The sequence below is a fragment of the Hyperolius riggenbachi genome, chromosome 1 (genome assembly GCF_040937935.1).
Source record: "Hyperolius riggenbachi isolate aHypRig1 chromosome 1, aHypRig1.pri, whole genome shotgun sequence".
NCBI lineage: Eukaryota > Metazoa > Chordata > Amphibia > Anura > Hyperoliidae > Hyperolius > Hyperolius riggenbachi.
Window position 1 is genome coordinate 451,486,144 of NC_090646.1, and position 19,006 is coordinate 451,505,149.

The 19,006-nt window shown below is 43.0% G+C and overlaps 1 protein-coding gene across 1 annotated transcript in view; it reads left to right on the forward strand.

Annotated features, from left to right (window-relative positions):
- TTC28 (tetratricopeptide repeat domain 28) overlaps positions 1 to 19,006 on the forward strand; it is a 954,491-nt gene that overhangs the window by 429,700 nt on the left and 505,785 nt on the right. Inside the window, exon 3 of the mRNA XM_068238742.1 lies at positions 3,691 to 3,838. Within this exon, the coding sequence (XP_068094843.1) occupies positions 3,691 to 3,838 (148 nt within the window). The remainder of the gene's footprint in view (positions 1 to 3,690; positions 3,839 to 19,006) is intronic.

Here is a 19,006-nt window from a genome sequence, read left to right on the forward strand (position 1 = left end):
TTTCCTGACAATGACAGGATCTGGTTTGCTCATATCATATATATATACGGCCATAAGGAGCACGCATTATCCCTCAATTCCTTACACATGTATGTAGGCTGATTTACTGATGGAGCAAGGCCTGCACTGCACTGTGTTCACTTCAGATACCCCAATTCTCTGTGGGAAAATCTTATCTTGTTAAATGACTCTGGTTATTTGATATAGAGGTCAGCAGCACAGAGCAGTATGAGAACCAGACCTCTCTCTGTATGTGTACAGCAGCAGGAGGTTCATCCATACACATTGAATGTGTTGGGTCACCTTACAGTACATCCATCCTGTTATTTCCTCATGTCACTTAGAAACAGTGAGCCTAGGGTCCCTCCACACCAGCTATATATGTAGCTTATTAGGCAGGGATTACCTGTCTGACTGTTACTAGCCAGACAGAGTGACATTGATTGGCATACTGGTGCTTCAGGGTCCCCTCAGGGCTGGGGTCAATAACCACATTTACCCTGCATGCCATTGTTTCCCTTTTTCTTTCCTCCCATCAATGCTTTCGATTTAATATAACTTTTCATTGAAAACAAAGGCTGAAAGATCTGTAGTAGCTTGATTAACATTGATTGTTGAGTAAAGACTGATACGAACAAATAATCCATTATCCAAGGGGATCATAGCAGTTATTATACTTTTTGCTCTTTGTATTGATTTGTTCTACTTTTTTTCTACTCTAAATGCTGTACCGTGAATAAATATGAGTTCTGAAAGTGCTGGCTGCCAGACAGACGCGGGAATATATTCAGCATTTCTGCCTGGCACAAAATGATCACAATGCTTCAACTCCAGCAGCCTAGACGAGATGGTATAAATCTCACAGGACAGCGCAATTAAAGACAGAGAGAATTTTATGATGTCACTCAATACAGTTCTATGAAGGGGTGATAGTGTCAGATAAATTTGACATTATACTTTTGATTGCAACGCTGATCTCTGTGTTGTAAGCATCATCTTAGGCTCCAGATAAAACAGAGCTATAGTAATCTGATACTATATTTAAAGGGAACTTGTACTCTAATTGGACAAAATGAAATACAACATTATTACAAAAATACTGTATTAATGCTAGACTGTACAATTTAGGATAGATCTAATGAATTATGTCTTCCAGATACTGATCATATACTTGGTCTACCACTTTGTATCAGTAGATACAAGACAAGACATCTTGACTAATAATAATCACATAACTGCAGCTGCTAGTTTAGTACTGCCTGGTGCAGTATAAAGCCATAGGATCCTAGTGTACTGCTACTGCCCATGGCTTCTCTGTTCTTCCACTGGGGTCAATTTGGAGGAGAACGGGCATCTCTGATCAATATTCAATATTTTGATTGTAATATTGATCATAAATGCCATAATTTGAATAGATTTTCAGTAGATTTAGAATCATATGGCAACAACTCAATGCAGGTAGGCGTCTAAATTTGTTGAAAACAGGCTGCTGGATAATCCAGAGGCTTTCCCCATCCCCCTTGAACTCACAATTTCAGCACTGGGACCCTCTGAACCTATTCAGCAAGGGCTTGTCGAATAGGTTGACGTGCCATGCTCCTGTCCATATAAGATTGTGGCCACGCTGTGCAGGCACAAAACAGCCTGCGCAGCAGCATGGAGCCACTCATGTATGGCTAATTCAGCCATGTACAAGCTGCTTTGTACTACTGCGCAATGTGGGCATCAGCATGCCTACACAGTGTGGCAATACTTGTTCACGGATCAGAGTGTGGCTGCAAACGATCAGAGGGTCCCAGGCAGCGGTAGTGGTCTTGAGGAGGCAAGCCTCTGGAGAAAGAAATGAGAAAATATCTGGTAAGTGGCAGTTGTGGAAAACACAGAAACCTCTAACTGGTATTACTAAGGGAAACTAACAGGGCTTAATGCTTAAATTAAAACATTTTGCTCAGTTCAGGTACCCTTTAAGTAATACAATAGTGTTATATTGACAAGCTGAAGGAATTAATCAACTTGATTACTCTTTCCCAGTGGCCATTCCAAATCTCACATACTTCAGAACTGTGATTTAATGTAGCATATGATTGGTCTTGGGGGTCTGTAAGCAAACAGGATAGAGTATCTGTCTCACCCAATGTTGTTCCTTACGGGCATTGAGTGCCCTGCCTGCTTTATCAATTTGTATGCTGAAGCACAAATGCACAGACACTGGAGATTTTACAAATAAATGGGTAATTGCTATAGGCAGAGACAGCAGAAGAATCAAAGTCTTAAAGGGGAACTTCAGCCTAAACAAACATACTGTCATTAAGTTACATTAGTTATGTTAATTAGAATAGATGGGTAATATAATTTTTTACCCACCCTGTTTTAAAAGAACAGGCAAATGTTTGTGATTCATGGGGGCTGCCATCTTTGTCATGGGGGCAGCCATCTTTTTGTTTGAAAGGAGGTGACAAGGAGCAGGAGACACAGTTCCAACTGTCCTGTGTCCTGATCACCCCTCCAAGCTGCACACGCTAGGCTTCAAATGTCAAATTCAAAATGTAAAAAAAAAAAAAATTGCACCAAAACAGCAGAACGAGAGCAACAACATCAGAAATCCCATCATGCTTTGCACAGCATCAGGGGAAAAAAGCCCGGGCAGTTTTCTTCTGTGCAGCTAAAAATGAAGAGAAACAAAGTTCTGATGCTGTGAAACTGTTAAAGAAACACCAGGCCTTTTCAGTGCTGCTAAGTCGATTTTTTGTCCGGAGGTTCACTTTAAAGCGGACCCAAACCAAACATTTTTTTAATTGAAAATATTTAGTTGCACCACTCTGACACATACAAAGATAAATAAACACTCCTTCAAGCCTATGAGCATTTCATTGCATGCTTTTCAGCCTTCTCTTTTCAAAACTAGGGCTATACAGGTGGCAGCCATTAGCAATTCCTCCTTTGCCGGACACCACCTACTCCATCAGTTTGCCGGATTCTGTCACGGCAATATGAAAGGAAGGGAGGGGTTCCTCCAATAAATGTAAAATACTTGATATTTGTCATCATGCAGCTGAAAAAAGGCTGCTATTTATCATTATAATTTAGAAAATAGATTTTATTTCTGAAATCTTGTATTTTTAATTTGGGTCCACTTTGAGTTACTGACATTTGTCAAGCCTTAGCAGTTGTTTGGATTGTATTAGCTCTTTGCCAGATTTTGTGATAAGATTTGTGTTGTTTGTATATATGTGTGTGTTTATGTGTATGTGTTTGTGTGCATACGTTAGATTCAACCTCTACAGCATAACCCGCATTGTGGACATATATAATTTGTGTTTTGAATAATGACTGTGTGTAGAAGAATGACTGGTTCAAACAAGGGTATATTGCTTACATAGGAAGCTGAATGTAATATGAAACCTATGGTATTATTATCTAGTTGGCAATCAAAATCATACTTCAGAAATATAAAGCATAATGGGAGGTTAGATGTACTTCAAAAAAACTCACAAATATAAACTGGATGTATACGAATTGACTGAGCTGGTAATTATACACCAAAATAAAGTATTATCTACCCCACATCATTCCATGTTAAACTGTAATTCTGCAGACTGTGCTAGAAGAATATTTATCCTCATGTTGCTTTGCTTGCTTGTATCGTTAATGTCATGGTTGTAAAATGTGTGCTGTCTCTCTTGTTTCTAGGCATACTTCAGACAGGGGGTTGCCCTCCAGTATCTTGGTCGCCATGCAGATGCCCTGGCTGCATTTGCATCTGGACTGGCTCAGGATCCCAAGAGTTTACAGCTGCTGCTCGGCATGGTGGAGGCCGCCATGAAATCGCCTATGAGAGGTGAGTAACTTTCAGATAAGTGTTTGCTGTAGGAACCAACCAAACCTGTTCTTGAGATTTGCTTTGCGATTCATGGTCAACATGTTCCAGCCACATGCCCAGTAAAGACTTTGCTGGTTTTCATGCTATCTTATCCTTACTAGACCACTTAACCACTTGAGGACCACAGTCTTTTCGCCCCTTAAGGACCAGAGCCTTTTTTTCCATTCAGACCACTGCAGCTTTCACGGTTTATTGCTCGGTCATACAACCTACCACCTAAATGAATTTTACTTCCTTTTCTTGTCACGAATACAGCTTTCTTTTGGTTCTATTTGATTGCTGCTGCGAGTTTTACTTTTTATTATATTCATCAAAAAAGACATGAATTTTGTCAAAAAAATGACTTTTTTAACTTTCTGTGCTGACATTTTTCAAATAAAGTAAAATTTCCTATACATTTGAGCGCAAAAGTTATTCTGCTACATGTCTTTGATTAAAAAAAAACATTCAGTGTATATTTATTGGATTGGGTAAAAGTTATAGCGTTTACAAACTATGGTGCCAAAAGTGAATTTTCCCATTTTGAAGCATCTCTGCCTTTTCTAACCACCTGCTTAAAAGACAAAAAATTGAAACCGAGAGCCCAATCTAACGTAGTATTTGTGATGACACTGAAATGAATTATTTAGTATAAGAAATATGCTCACAAATGTGGGTCACCTCAAAGGTGACCACTGATAAGGCAGGTGGGGAGAATTAGGACCTGACCCCACTCAGGTTAAAACAGTCGCTCTCTGTAGACAGAAGATGCGCTATATGTTCATAGAAGATTTTTTTTTTTGTCACAAGTTAGCGGAAAATGACACTTTGTGAAAAAAAAACAATACAAATCAATTTCCGCTAACTTGTAAAAAAAAATGTCTGTGTCTTCTTTTTAAAATGGGGTCACTTGTGGGGTTCCTATACTGCCCTGGCATTTTAGGGGCCCTAAACCGTGAGGAGTAGTCTGGTAACCAAATGTCGCAAAATGACCCTTGAAATCCTAAAGGTACTCATTGGACTTTGGGCCCCTTAGCGCAGTTAGGGTGCAAAAAAAGTGTCACACATGTGGTATCGCCGTACTCAGGAGAAGTAGTATAATGTGTTTTGTTGTGTATTTTTACATATAACCATGCTGGGTGGGAGAAATATCTCTGTAAATTACACATTTTTGATTTTTTTTTTAAACACAATTGTCCATTTACAGAGAGATTTCTCCCACCCAGCATGGGTATGTGTAAAAATACGCCACAAAACACATTATACTACTTCTCCTGAGTACGGCGATACCACATGTGTGACACTTTTTTGCAGCCTAGGTGCGCTAAGGGGCCCAACGTCCTATTCACAGGTCATTTTGAGGCATTTGTTTTCTAGACTACTCCTCACGGTTTAGGGCCCCTAAAATGCCAGGGCAGTATAGGAACCCCACAAGTGACCCCATTTTAGAAAGAAGACACCCCAAGGTATTCCGTTAGGTGTATGGTGAGTTCATAGAAGATTTTATTTTTTGTCACAAGTTAGTGAAAAATGACACTTTGTGAAAAAAACAATAAAAATCAATTTCCGCTAACTGTTGACAAAAAATAAAATCTTCTATGAACTCGTCATACACCTAACAGGATACCTTGGGGTGTCTTTTTTCTAAAATGGGGTCACTTGTGGGGTTCCTATACTGCCCTGGCATTTTACGGGCCCAAAACCATGAGTAGTCTGGAAACCAAATTTCTCAAAATGACTGTTCAGGGGTATAAGCATCTGCAAATTTTGATGACAGGTGGTCTATGAGGGGGCAAATTTTGTGGAACCGGTCATAAGCAGGGTGGCCTCTTAGATGACAGGTTGTATTGGGCCTGATCTGATGGATAGGAGTGCTAGGGGGGTGACAGGAGGTGATTGATGGGTGTCTCAGGGGGTGGTTAGAGGGGAAAATAGATGCAATCAATGCACTGGGGAGGTGATCGGAAGGGGGTCTGAGGGTTTGGCCGAGTGATCAACAGCCCATACGGGGGAAATTAGGGACTGATCTGATGGGTAGGTGTGCTAGGGGGTGACAGGTGGTGACAGGAGGTGATTGATGGGTGTCTCAAGGTGTGATTAGAGGGGGGAAATAGATGCAAGCAATGCACTGGCGAGGTGATCAGGGCTGGGGTCTGAGGGCGTTCTGAGGGTGTGGGCGGGTGATTGGGTGCCCTAGGGGCAGATATGGGTCTAATCTGATGGGTATCAGTGACAGGGGCTGATTGATGGATGATCAGTGGGTGATTAGATGGCAGAACAGATGTAAACAATGCACTTTGGAGGTGATCTGAGGGTAGGTCTGGGGCAATCTGATGGTGTGGGTGGGTGATCCGATTGCCCGCAAGGGGCAGGTTAGGGGCTGATTGATGGGTGGCAGTGACAGGGGGTGATTGATGGGTGGCAGTGACAGGGGGTGATTGATGGGTGATTGATAGGTGATTGACAGGTGATCAGTGGGTTATTACAGGGAAGAACAGATGTAAATAATGCACTGGCGAATTGATAAGGGGGGGGGGGGGTCTGAGGGCAATCTGAGCATGTGGGTGGGTGATTGGGTGCCCGCAAGGGGCAGATTAGGGTCTAATATGATGGGTAACAGTGACAGGTGGTGATAGGGGGTGATTGATGGGTAATTAGTGGGTGTTTAGGTTAGAGAACAGATGTAAACACTGCACTTAGGAGGTGATCTGACGTCGGATCTGCGGGCGATCTATTGGTGTGGGTGGGTGATCAGATTGCCCGCAAGGGGCAGGTTAGGGGCTGATTGATGGGTGGCAGTGGCAGGGGGTGATTGATAGGTGGCAGTGACAGGGGGTGATTGATGGGTGATTGATAGGTGATCAGTGGGTTATTACAGGGAAGAACGGATGTAAATTATGCACTAGCGAATTGATAAGGGGGGGTCTGAGGGCAATCTGAGCGTGTGGGCGGGTGATTGGGTGCCCGCAAGGGGCAGATTAGGGTCTAATCTGATGGGTAACAGTGACAGGTGGTGATAGGGGGTGATTGATGGGTGATTGATGGGTAATTAGTGGGTGTTTAGATTAGAGAACAGATGTAAACACTGCACTTGGGAGGTGATCTGATGTCGGATCTGCGGGCGATCTATTGGTGTGGGTGGGTGATCAGATTGTCCGCAAGGGGCAGGTTAGGGGCTGATTGATGGGTGGCAGTGACAGGGGGTGATTGATGGGAGATTGACAGGTGATTGGAAGGTGATCAGGGGGGATAGATGCATACAGTATATGGGGGGTCTGGGTCTGGGGAGAATCTGAGGGGTGGGGGGGGTGATCAGGAGGGAGCAAGGGGCAGTTTAGGGTTAAAAAAAATAGCGTTGACAGAGTGACAGGGAGTGATTGATGGGTGATTAGGGGGGTGATTGGGTGCTAACAGTGGTCTGGGGGGTGGGCAGGGGCTGGGTCTGAGGGGTGCTGTGGGTGTTAAGGGGGCAGGGGGGGGCAAATCAGTGTGCTTGGGTGCAGACTAGGGTGGCTGCAGCCTGCCCTGGTGGTCCCTCAGACACTGGGACCACCAGGGCAGGAGGCAGCCAGTATAATAGGCTTTGTATACATTACAAAGTGTATTATACATGTTACATGCGGCGATCTGAGTGCTAGTAACCCGCCGGCGCTTCCAAATAGCCGGCGGGTTACAGCGCGAGGTGGGGGGGGGGGGGGGGCGGCGGTTAATCGCGTCACGAATGAGGCGATCGCCGCATAACCACGCCTGCCGCCGCCTCCGCCGATGGGCGTATTGCGGTCGTTCAGGCCCAGTCTTTGCCGCCGCCCGTCGGCTGGGGGCGGTCGGCAAGTGGTTAAAGAGGATGGTTAACCAAGGATTGAACTTCATCACAATCAGTAGCTGATACCCCCTTTCCCACAAGAAATGTATATCTTTTCTCTAATAGATCATCAGGGACATCTGTATGGCTGATATTGTGATGAAACCCCTCCGAAAGTGTAATATCATGACCATGGTCCTGACAGTTCACTGTGTAACCTCATTGCATTGTGGGAATTAACAGCTGATTCTAACCGCCAAGCAAGCCTTATCTCCCTCTGCGGAATGTTCGTTACTTAAAGCGGACCCAAACCAAACATTTTTTTAATTCAAAATATTTAGTTGCACCACTCTGACACATACAAATATAAATAAACACTCCTTCAAGCCTATGATCATTTCAGTGCATGCTTTTCACCCTCCTCTTTGCATAACTAGGGTTATACTGGTGGCAGCCATTAGCAATTCCTTCTTTGCTGGACACCATCTACTCCACCAGTTTGCCAGATTATTTGCCGGCAATATGAAAGGAAGGGGGGGGGGGGGGTTTCTCCAATAAATGTAAAATATTTTATATTTGTCATCATGCAGCTGAAAAAAGGCTGCTATTTATTATTATAATTTAGAAAATAGATTTTATTTCTGAAATCTTGTATTTTTAGTTTGAGTCCACTGTAAGGTGCCCATACATGGTACAATTTTTTCGTTTTGTTTAGATAATTTTGTTCGATTATTCCGTTAGATCGATTATAAAGATTTTTCCAACATGTCGGATCAGATTTTTATTGAAAAAATGGGATAATTGATTCTTTTTTTCTTGATCCAAAATAGATTATTTTAAACTTTCATTTGATTCGATCGTTTTGGTCGAATAAAGGGGAAAATTTAACGTTTTTATGGTACCGTGTATGGGCACCATTAGAGTTCTATGAACAGAGATCATCTGGAAGGACTAAAGATGTTGCCACTTCTTATAAATTTCAGAATGTAAATTGAGGAAAGAAAGATTTTACAATGGGCAAATACAGACTAAATAATTTATGAATGAATATTGTAAAAATAATAAGCAATTAACTTAATTACATTATTTTCACTACAGTTCCTCTTTAAAGAGTAGCTGAAGCTCAGGTACAAAATCAGATAGTTACCTTAAAGAATTGAACTTCATCCCAATCAGTACCTGATACCACCTTTCCCATGAGAAATCTTTTCCTTTTCACAAACTGATCATCAGGGGACTCTGTATAGCTGATATTGTGGTGAAACCCCTCCCACAGAGTGATGTCAGTGCCTCACAGCACTGAGGTACTGACATCACACTGTGGGAGCCTTGAAGCATTATGGGAAATAACAGCTGTTTCCAACTGCCAAAACAGCAAGCAGCATTTCCTTCCAGAGATACCACCTGCGAGCAGTAAAAATGTCACCATGTGATAAATCAGGGAGAGGAAATATTTTACAATGGGTAAACACTGTCTAATCATTTATACATAATTATTGTAAAAAATAAGCACTTTTTTATTACATTATTTTCACTGGAGTTCCTCTTTAAGAGAGCGAAGCCTCAGGATCCTATATTCCCTTGCTATTCCGTTGCCCCTGTCGCTGAGGATTTTGAGGCTTCCCTCTCTATTCTGATGTGTCCTGTCGCTGAGCGTGGCCCCCCGGAAGTCTAGCGACAAGACATTGTCGCTAATCACATTGGGACTACACAGCTCCTCTTCCTGTATCATGGCCCGCGCAATAGCCGACCGAGCCCACAAGCACTTGTGCAGTAAGCCATAGCCATGGGCTCCATCCTACTGCACATGCGTGGGTGGGCTTGCACGGCTTCTGCCATGATTTAGGAAGAGTTGCTGTGCGACCCCAAAAGGATCCTGAGGCTTCCCTCTCTTCACGGTAAGTAACTGATTTTGAACTCGAACTATAGCTCGGGCTCACTTTCAATCAAAATTGCAGTATAACGGATAGTAGTGGCAGTCTCCAAATGAATATGAACAATGCAAATACTAGCTCATGTTCCCAAGGTCTGCTAGTCATCTGCCTATTGTACAAATCTAGTCTACACTGTTGAAAATGAATAAATAAAAATGTCATTCACACAGGTAGATTTTGTCTAAATGGAAATTTGTAGGATGTAATTGAATAGAAAAACTGCACTTTAGTTGAAACATACTCAGTGTTTTCCAAGTGGATCAATATATATTGCAAGAACTGATGCCAAATATTATTACAGTTTAATTACTTTGTTTATGTTCCTATTAAACACAATCTAAACAATGTAATATGGCTAGAAGTGATTTTTTTATGCACAGATTGTTTTTAAAGAAGAAGGTACCTATAATCCACTGTCAGATCCACTAGCAATAATGTGTGCCACTTGAGCTGTGTACATTTTAAAAAGCAGTGTGTAAAATGGATGTAAATTGTAGTAATTGTAACTTTACCAATATTCTACCATCACCTCGTACCCTAATTCCTCCCTTCCCCCATCTATGTCTAACAAGACCACACTCCTCCCCGATACCTAACACTAACCTAACCACCCACCACCTACTTTTTAAACTAACCTGCCATTATCTATGTCTAACACTGACAACCCTCCACCTACTCCTAACACTAAGCTGCAACTACTTATGTCAACTGCTAAAACAACTACGTATTCCACTAACCCTCCCCTATTTATACCTAAAACTAAAAATCCACTATGTAAAAAGCCACTTCAGCAGTAAGTTTGGACCGTCTATAGCTGCAGTTTTTATAGCAAGCAGATGGTCTCAGCACCCGTTATTTTTATTGGGCATCTGCGTTGCCCAAACTTACTACTGTAGTCGCTATAAGCGGGTTTTTACATGGACATCTATGTCAGCACCCAAATTTACTTGACCTCTCCATCGCCCAAATGTATGTGGCCCTCTTGAGCTGGCCTGCAGGTACAAACCCCTTGTACCCAGTTGCAATAGTCAAATGCAGTGTCAGGGCCTTAGTTAATCAGTTGTTATAGATTTATTTATAAATATGGTGGGGATTAGATTGTGAGCCTCTATAAGGGAAAGTTAGTTACAAGACTATATATAATCTGTAAAGTTCTGTGGAAGATGTCATTGCTATATAAATACTAAATAATAATAATATTTACCAGCTACTATCTGTAATCTGTAGATGGTCTTGCCTGATACATGGACACAGTTTGTTAGATGACTTTTCTGTCATTGTAATGAAAGGAGAATCCTGCCATCTGAGTATGGAGAAGCTCCATCTACTTAGTGGAGGGGGCAGCTGGACTGCATATGTTAGCTAACTGCAGCCGCTCCAGTAGTCTAGGGCTTGACAAATGACTTGGCTGTTGGCTGCAAGCGGGTACATGAGGCTTGTGCATCAAGAGCTTGTGTAATTAAAAGTGCTTGAGGGCTTAATTTACAGCTAGGAGCTTACAAGTAGCCCTATCCTTTAAGTAAAGGCCACCATCATTGACGTTGCCATTCACATGCCAGTGCAGTGATGCCAGTCTTGTCCTGTGCTGTTTTAACACATAAAACAGATGGTAGATGTTTAAGAATGGAGACATATTTGAGATTTGCATTTTCCAGTTAGCTAGACTTCTCTTTGTGTCATGCTTCAGACATTTCACAGATTTTGTTGCTGAGGCCTCAGCGTTTTGTTGGCTCATACATCTTTGTCACCAACAAGTTTGCCTGAATCACATCAGTATGCAAAGAATTGATATGTGACTGTAGGAACTTTTATCTTCCATCAGTTGTGAACATATTTGACTGGCTTTTCTTGCATTTATTTATTGTGTTTCCATGTTCACCCCATCCATCCTTGCTTTATTTTTAATTCGCCATTTATCATTTCTGCCATGCAAGTGTGGAGAGTTCTTTCATCAGGTTGCCCAGGCTCGCTGTGTGACAGTTGCTGGAAATGCAGTCTGCAGACTTGGCTTCCCGGATCTGTGGCCCCATGTAACAGTTTTCCATCCAGTGGAACTGAGATGACAAATGAACTAAGGGACTCTGTGTGACACATTTCAGGCGGCTGATGTCACAGTGGCGCAAGAATGCTGATAGTGTTAGCAGAAAATGAAGGTTTAACGCTCATATTATAACATAGGTAAAAAAAACAGGTGAGACTGCATTGTGTGTATTAAAGTACACTTGTCACTAGATTAAACCAATTATATTAGTGCTGTAAACCTTGCCATCCTACTAGAGATAAAGTAATAAAGCTACAACATGTTTGACTTCACTGTCTCTGAACTCTGTGATTGCAGTCTTTTAGTGCATAGAAGGCTAGGATGACTCCCTGTATATTCTCCATACAAGGGAAAATGTTCAGAGAGATGAGAGAAAGTCAGAGAGAAAGTAAGAGAGAAATTCTGTCTTTCAAACACGATTCACAACAAGCTTTAAACTTAAAGTGTAACTCCAGACTAAGAAGCTGGACAGTTATTTTTGTAGTGTGGTCAAACAGTAATCCAGTAGCCAGAACTGTAATTTGTTTTGAAAGTAGTCTGGTAAGGGACTCCACAAGCCACTGTAGGGCTGTTCTGTTTGGCCTTGTCTGGCCTTTACCCCGTAGCAGCCAATTTATTTAGAGGCTAGCACGTACTCCAGGCCAATTTATTTGCAATTTTTTAAATTTCTTAATTGTTACATTTCCCTGCTTCTAATTAGTAATTCTGTAATGTCCATTTATGGCCACTCCTCACTAGGGGGCAGTGTGAGACACTAACAGAGGACTTCTACTTTCAGTTACTATATTTTTTGCTAGTAGAAAGAGATCAAAGCATTCCAAGAATTTTCAGCACAACGAGTTCTGCAGACTGAGGTCAAAAACAGTGCAACTCTGTTGAAGTTGCTAATGGGTTAATCTACATTCACAAGCTAGATTGTCATTGCCTTAAATAACTGTGTAATTGTGTCAGGTGATAATCTCTCTTGTGTCCAAAGAGGTTTGCATTTTTTCTTGATTTGGATAGTACTTGGCCGACTTATACTGTTGCTACTATTGTAAGCTGCTTCTTCATCCTCCCCTCTCCATTGGGCAGAACGCCTTGTTCAGCAGAGAGCTGAACACCTTGTCTGTATACTTTCCCCAGTCATACTATCGCCTGAAGTGATAAAGAAGTGTTGTTTAAGGCTACAGTTCTCCCACATGAATAATGTCTCAGTCCTATTATCAGAGATTCTTTCTGAGCATGATTATATGGCCAGATCTTTTTGTGTCTTGGTGAGGGTAAATAAAGTGACTGAGGGTAATACCTTGATAGGCGCATTTCCCTTCAACCCCATCCATTCACAACATAAAGTGGAAGATGTATGTACTCCACAGAGAAGTTACATTACTTTGTGGTTACATAAAATTACCAGGTGACCGCTCCTCTGAAATTGCTGGATCTGTGCATAAGAACGACAGGCATAATCACTTGACTAAGATTTTGGGTTCAGAAGAGAGGTAAACTGTGGTTACAGTGTAAATGATGAGAATAAGAAATTTTTAGCCATTATTGTAAAAAGCCCACAAGACCAGGCAGCCATCCTTGAAATAAAACTATTAGATGAAGTGGTCTCAAATGACCCCGAACTAATCCTTAATAGATTTTTGGGATATTACAAAAATCCCTCTCTAGATCCACCATAGAGAATATTAAAAGAATTCTGTCACCATTTGACCTCCCACAAATAGAAGACTCAGGCAGATTAATGACAGGCTAAAACAGACAAGTAAGTGCTTTCCCAAATTACTAATCTCGGTCCTCAAAGGTTTCATGTACAACTTTCTAAAGCTCACAGTACAGAAGTGACCCCTGAAGTAAAAACATTTAATTCCCTAGAAGAGGACTCTTTCAGGCATCATTGTGTGAAGTAGAAGTTGTTTTAATATTAAATCCAAACAAAAACTATGCCCACTATTGAAGGGCTGATAACCGCTGCAGTGGGTATGGCGGAATGCTGGTCAATTTTGTATAGTGGCACTGGCAAGCTTATTTCTAAAAACACAAATAAAAACATTATAAGGTATTTTAAGCTCGTAAGTACAAGTATAGGAGTCTGAAGTGAGAGGAATATGGAGGCTTCCATCTTCATTCTCTAATAAACAATGCAACATGCTGGCCTTCTGTGCTGATGCTCTGCATGGGAAACAGAAATACTTCTACTGTACATAAAGTAATTGACAAATAGGTGGATCTTGCACTGCATGCTGGTGGTTCCAACACAGTACTGCTCATTATGAGCAGAAGTGTACATGGGTGTCTCCTGGCCATCATAGTATGTTCCACTTCTACAGCACATCTCTTTTTTAGTGAAGTATGTGTTTTTATGAAATTATGACAATATTGTACAGGAGGTCCATATATTTTTGCTTTTTGTCTTTGTGATTTTTGAACAAAGAGAGAAAGACCATCTACTTATCACCATTCAGCTTCCTGAGACTTCAGTGATGTAGCACAGGGTTTCTCAACTTTTTCGAACCAAGTACCCCCTATTGCAATTCAGTTCCAGTGAAGTACCCCGTGACGAGTGGAGAGGCCGTTAGTTAAAAGGAGAGGAGCACATGTAAGTTACTAGTGCACACTATGCTGCACTACCACAGCATGGTGTGCGCTAAGTTCGTGCTCCTCTCATCAGCTTGCTTAATCAAGATATAGACAGACAGACAGACAGGGAGAGAGAAAGAGAGAGGGGGAGGGGGGAGAGAGAGGGGGAGAGGCAGGGAGATAGGGGGGGGGGAGAAGAGGGATGAGGAGATGGAGAGAGGGACAGAAAGAGAGGGAGAAGAGGGAGGAGGGACAGAGAGAGAAAGAGTGAACAGAGAGAGGGAGAGAGACAGGGAGATGGGGGGGCAGAGAGTGGGGGGAGAAGAGGGAGAGAGAGGGGGGAGAGAGAGTGGGGGGAGGAGAGGGGGAGAGAGAGAGACAGGGAGATTAGGGAGAGGGAGGGGGGGAGGGAGACAGGGAGAGGAGAGAGAGAGAAGGGGGGGGGGACAGGGAGATGGGGGGAGAGAGAAGGGGAGAGGGACGAGGAGAGAGAAGGACAGAGAGAGGGGACAGAGACCGGGAGATGGGCGGGAGGAGGAGAGAGACAGAGAGATCGGGGAGAGGAGAGAGAGAGAGGGAGGGCAGGGAGAGGGGAGAGAGAGAGGGCAGGGAGAGGAGAGAGGGGGGCAGGGAGAGGGGGGAGAGAGACAGGGAGATGTAGAGGAGAGGGGGGAGAGAGAGACAGGGAGATGGGGAGGAGAAAGAGGGGGGAGAGAGGCAGGGAGATGGGGAGGAGGGAGATGAGGTGGAGAGGGGGAGGGAGACAAGGAGATGGGGAGGAGAGAGACAGGGAGATGAGGAGGAGAGAGAGGGGGAGGGAAACAGGGAGAGGAGAGAGACATGGAGATGGGGAGGAGAGAGAGGGGGAGGGAGACAGGGAGAGGAGAGAGACAGGGAGATGGGGAGGAGAGAGGGGGGGGGGGGGAACAGGGAGAGGAGAGAGACAGGGAGAGGGGGAGGAGAGAGAGGGGGAGGGAGACAGGGAGAGGAGAGAGACAAGGAGATGGGGAGGAGAGAGACAGAGAGATGGGGAGGAGAGAGAGGAGGAGGGAAACAGGGAGAGGAGAGAGACAGGGAGATGGGGAGGAGAGAGAGGGGGAAGGAAACAGGGAGAGGAGAGAGACAGGGAGATGGGGAGGGGGGAGAGGGAGAGTCCACTTTGCTACCTGTTTTCTTGCTGTTACACAGCAATTCAGCTGTGACAAGTCATCTGGGTGACTTCTCTCTTCTCTTGAAACATGATGCTGCTGCCTGGGGGGCTGGGCTGTGTCAGCGCTGTTTTCACTGTGTGCACACACCACACGGGAGGCAGAAATTATGGCAGACCGGTCCTCTCCTCCACATTCCACCTCAAACAGAAGCAGCACATTAATCACGTGCTGGCAACGTCTCTGCATTCTAACTGTCTCCAGCGCAGGGATCCGTACAACTGACAGGCAATGTAGCCTTTCAAATCTCCCTCCTACCTCAGTCCCCCACCAGCGGCCAGCCTGCTTGCGTACACACACAGCCAGGGGCGGGGCAACACTCTCTCTCCTAAATGGCTGAGATTGTCCCCGGCAAGCCAATCTAGGAAGAGAGGCGGGGTATTGATGTCTGTGGCTCTGCAGGGAAATTTACCGACAAATACTGGCACCGTTTACGTGTTTACGTGAGAAGCGCAGCTGGCAGGCTGACACTAGTCTTGCACAGCTGATCACACTGCGTACCCCTGGCTGTGGTCTCGCGTACCCCCTGGGGTACGCGAACCACGTGTTGAGAAACACTGATGTAGCAGGAGGAGGGAAAGCTTGATATCATCCCACAACACATGATCAGTACTCCAAAATCACTGAACTGTTTAGCTTATGCTTTCAGAGAGGGGCATTTTCTAAACAAGGCTATGACAAGATCAGCCAACCTAACTAGAACAAGTTTACACTTGTGTATGAAATGATGTGCAATGACCTTTGTTTGCTCTTGTGACCCCACCCATGAAATCCTGTGGGTCATATTCTCAACAGCTATGAAAAGTGGCAGTCTGGGGAAATATTTCATTTGATTGCATTTGATTCTCCAGGGAGATTATTGAATGAAGCTGCTCTACTATAGTAAATATGTCACACTTTCCTCCTGCTTTGCAACAATCTTGTTCTTCATAACTACTCCCTAGAGGGTTTTGTTCATCAAGCTTTAATCAGCAATGTCCAGTGGACAAAGAAAAGTTCTACAAAACATACAGTATATTATCGTATTGCATTATCATAACACAGTAGCGTTATTTTACACATTACACTGAAAGGCTCACTAAAGTGTAAAGGCACTTATTCTGCGCTGCACAAATAACTTCCCCCTAACCTACACACCTGAGCCCTACAAAGAGCGGAAGGTTACTCTCTACAGGAAGATGCAGCTAAGACAATTGACTCCCCCTCCTCTGTTTCACCTGGTGTCATGCAGGGGCATAACTAGAAATCACTGGGCCCCCTGCAAAACTGTGGATGACCGCCCCAGCTGTTTTTTTTTTTTTTTTTTTGCGGGGGGAGCGCTGATGGTAGCCTGAGGTAAGGGAGGGGGAGTCGGGGCCCCCTCTCCATTGCTGTTCATGCCTGTTTCTTCTCATTCCTGTGCTGCACCCCCTCCTGCCCCTAAAAATGGCCCTGGAGGGCCCTAGAGCCAGGCCCCCTCCCTCAGGCTTCTCCAACTAAAGGCCCCCCTGCAGCTGCATCCCTTGCAGGGGCTATTGTTTCCACTGTGTCACGCAGGAACAAATCATAATCTCCCTTGGTATTATAGCTTTCTTTTGTGTCATTACACTTTACATCTAGATTTTACCTACAAACTCCTGACAGAAAGCTCTTCTATGTGAGGTCTCCTTTAAGTGTGATCGCCTTCAGGTATTTCACAAATGTTCTTAGTAGTGTGAGAAGGCTGACAATGTACCTGCAGCATGCACTACCTCAAAAGGTTTCTCTCGACTGTTTTTCCCAGAGTTAGCTTTTTTTCTGTGCAGAGCGGGCCAAGTGCTGTGAAAAGAATTGTGTTCACTTCAAGCATCCAGTTATACTCAGATAATTTAGAAAGTAGGACATACCTAGCACACAAATGAATTTTTGAAGTGAATATAGGTTCACTTCACAGCTTTTCACTTCATTTCTCCCTCAGTAAACCTCTTTCATTGACTCGTGAGAGCTGTACAAAGTCCTCTGACTTCACCAGTGTAGCAGCTGTCTAGCCATGTCTGTGATTCCATCATCCCCTAAGCCTGTTTGCACAAAGTATACCCAGCTACATTAATGATGAACTCCACTTCCTTTAGAGACATGTTTTACATTTTTAATGACATTTGAGAGACGGCATTCCATTCCTTACTTTTCAACATCTGCCAACTGCTGATTGTCATTTGATATTCCTTTTACAAGTGCAGCCTCATTAAACCGAGCGCAAGCACCCAAACAGAATCCATCTTGTATTGGTCTGACTTCAGTAAGGTGCGCTCGGGCTGCTTACTGCACAAGCTACATGCAGTCTGCACATTGAGGGCAGCAATGCCATGTGATCTCTCTCTCTGGGAAACATACCGGTATCCAGTATGGATCTTTAACATTCTGTTGATAATGCATTTTACTGTCAGGTGCTTAGTTGATTCTGGCTAAGTGTTGTTTTGTTGTTGAAGACCTTATTTTTTGTTGTCGGTATTCTAAAAAAAGACCTCTCCTAAAACAAAATTCTTATTTAGGCTCTTAAAGGACCACTGTCATGAAAAAAATGTAAAATTTTAAATACATCTGTATACATAGAAGTACAATTGTCCTCAAGTAAAATGAGCTATGAATTATTTGTATGCTAAGTTGCGGTCATGCACAGAAGGTAGTAAAACCCTGACAGAACTGAGAGATTTTGGATTTGTCCATTTCCACAAGAGGATTCTCAGTATGTCTTTCATTCTCTACAAAAGCACTCCTTGGAAAGGATATAATAAGTTGCAGGCTGCCTTTCCTACCCGCTTTAACACTATTTTGGGAGTTGGATAGAGCAACTGCTACTCACCACATGCTCTTAAAAATAAGGAAAACCCTGAGAATCTCCCATTAGGAGATGGACTGGTCCAAAACCAGTCAGTCCTCTCATAACTTTACTATCTACTGTAAGTGGCAGCAACATAGGAGAAAAGTAGTCTATAGTTAATTTTACACTGGGACAAATGTACATTTTATATATATATATATATATATATATATATATATACACACAAATTTAAATGTTTTACATTTTTTGCAATAGTGGTCCTATAAACACGGTCTCAAAGAAAAAAAGATGAAAATTGTAACTCCTCTCTTAATCTTACAACTTGGGGATCATGAGCCTCCTGCTCACAATGCATGCAAGAAAAAAAAACCTGAAGAGGAAAGTGAGCTATTGGGTGCGCAGGCTCCACATCACAATTAATCTATTAGGCGGTCTGTGTATTACGGTTAACATTGCCTGATTATTATTGTACATGATGTGTAAATACAGGTAGTCCCTGAATTACGGACGCCTGACTTACAAACGACCTGCTGATACGAACGGCCCCAAAATGGGAACAAGTCAATTTATTTATTTATTTTTAAAGTCCTTGTTGTTTTTCAGAAAATTGATTTAAAAAAAATATTTTAAACTTGGAAAACTGACGTTTTGCTGCAGTACACTAAACTATATAGCGAGTTTCAAGTTCTGCGTGCACATTTTATACATTTTAAAGCAAACCTGTGATCCAGTGCTAGGACTCTCTGGATGTTCGTGTGGATTGCGTGAAATCATTTCAATACCAAAATTATAATTCT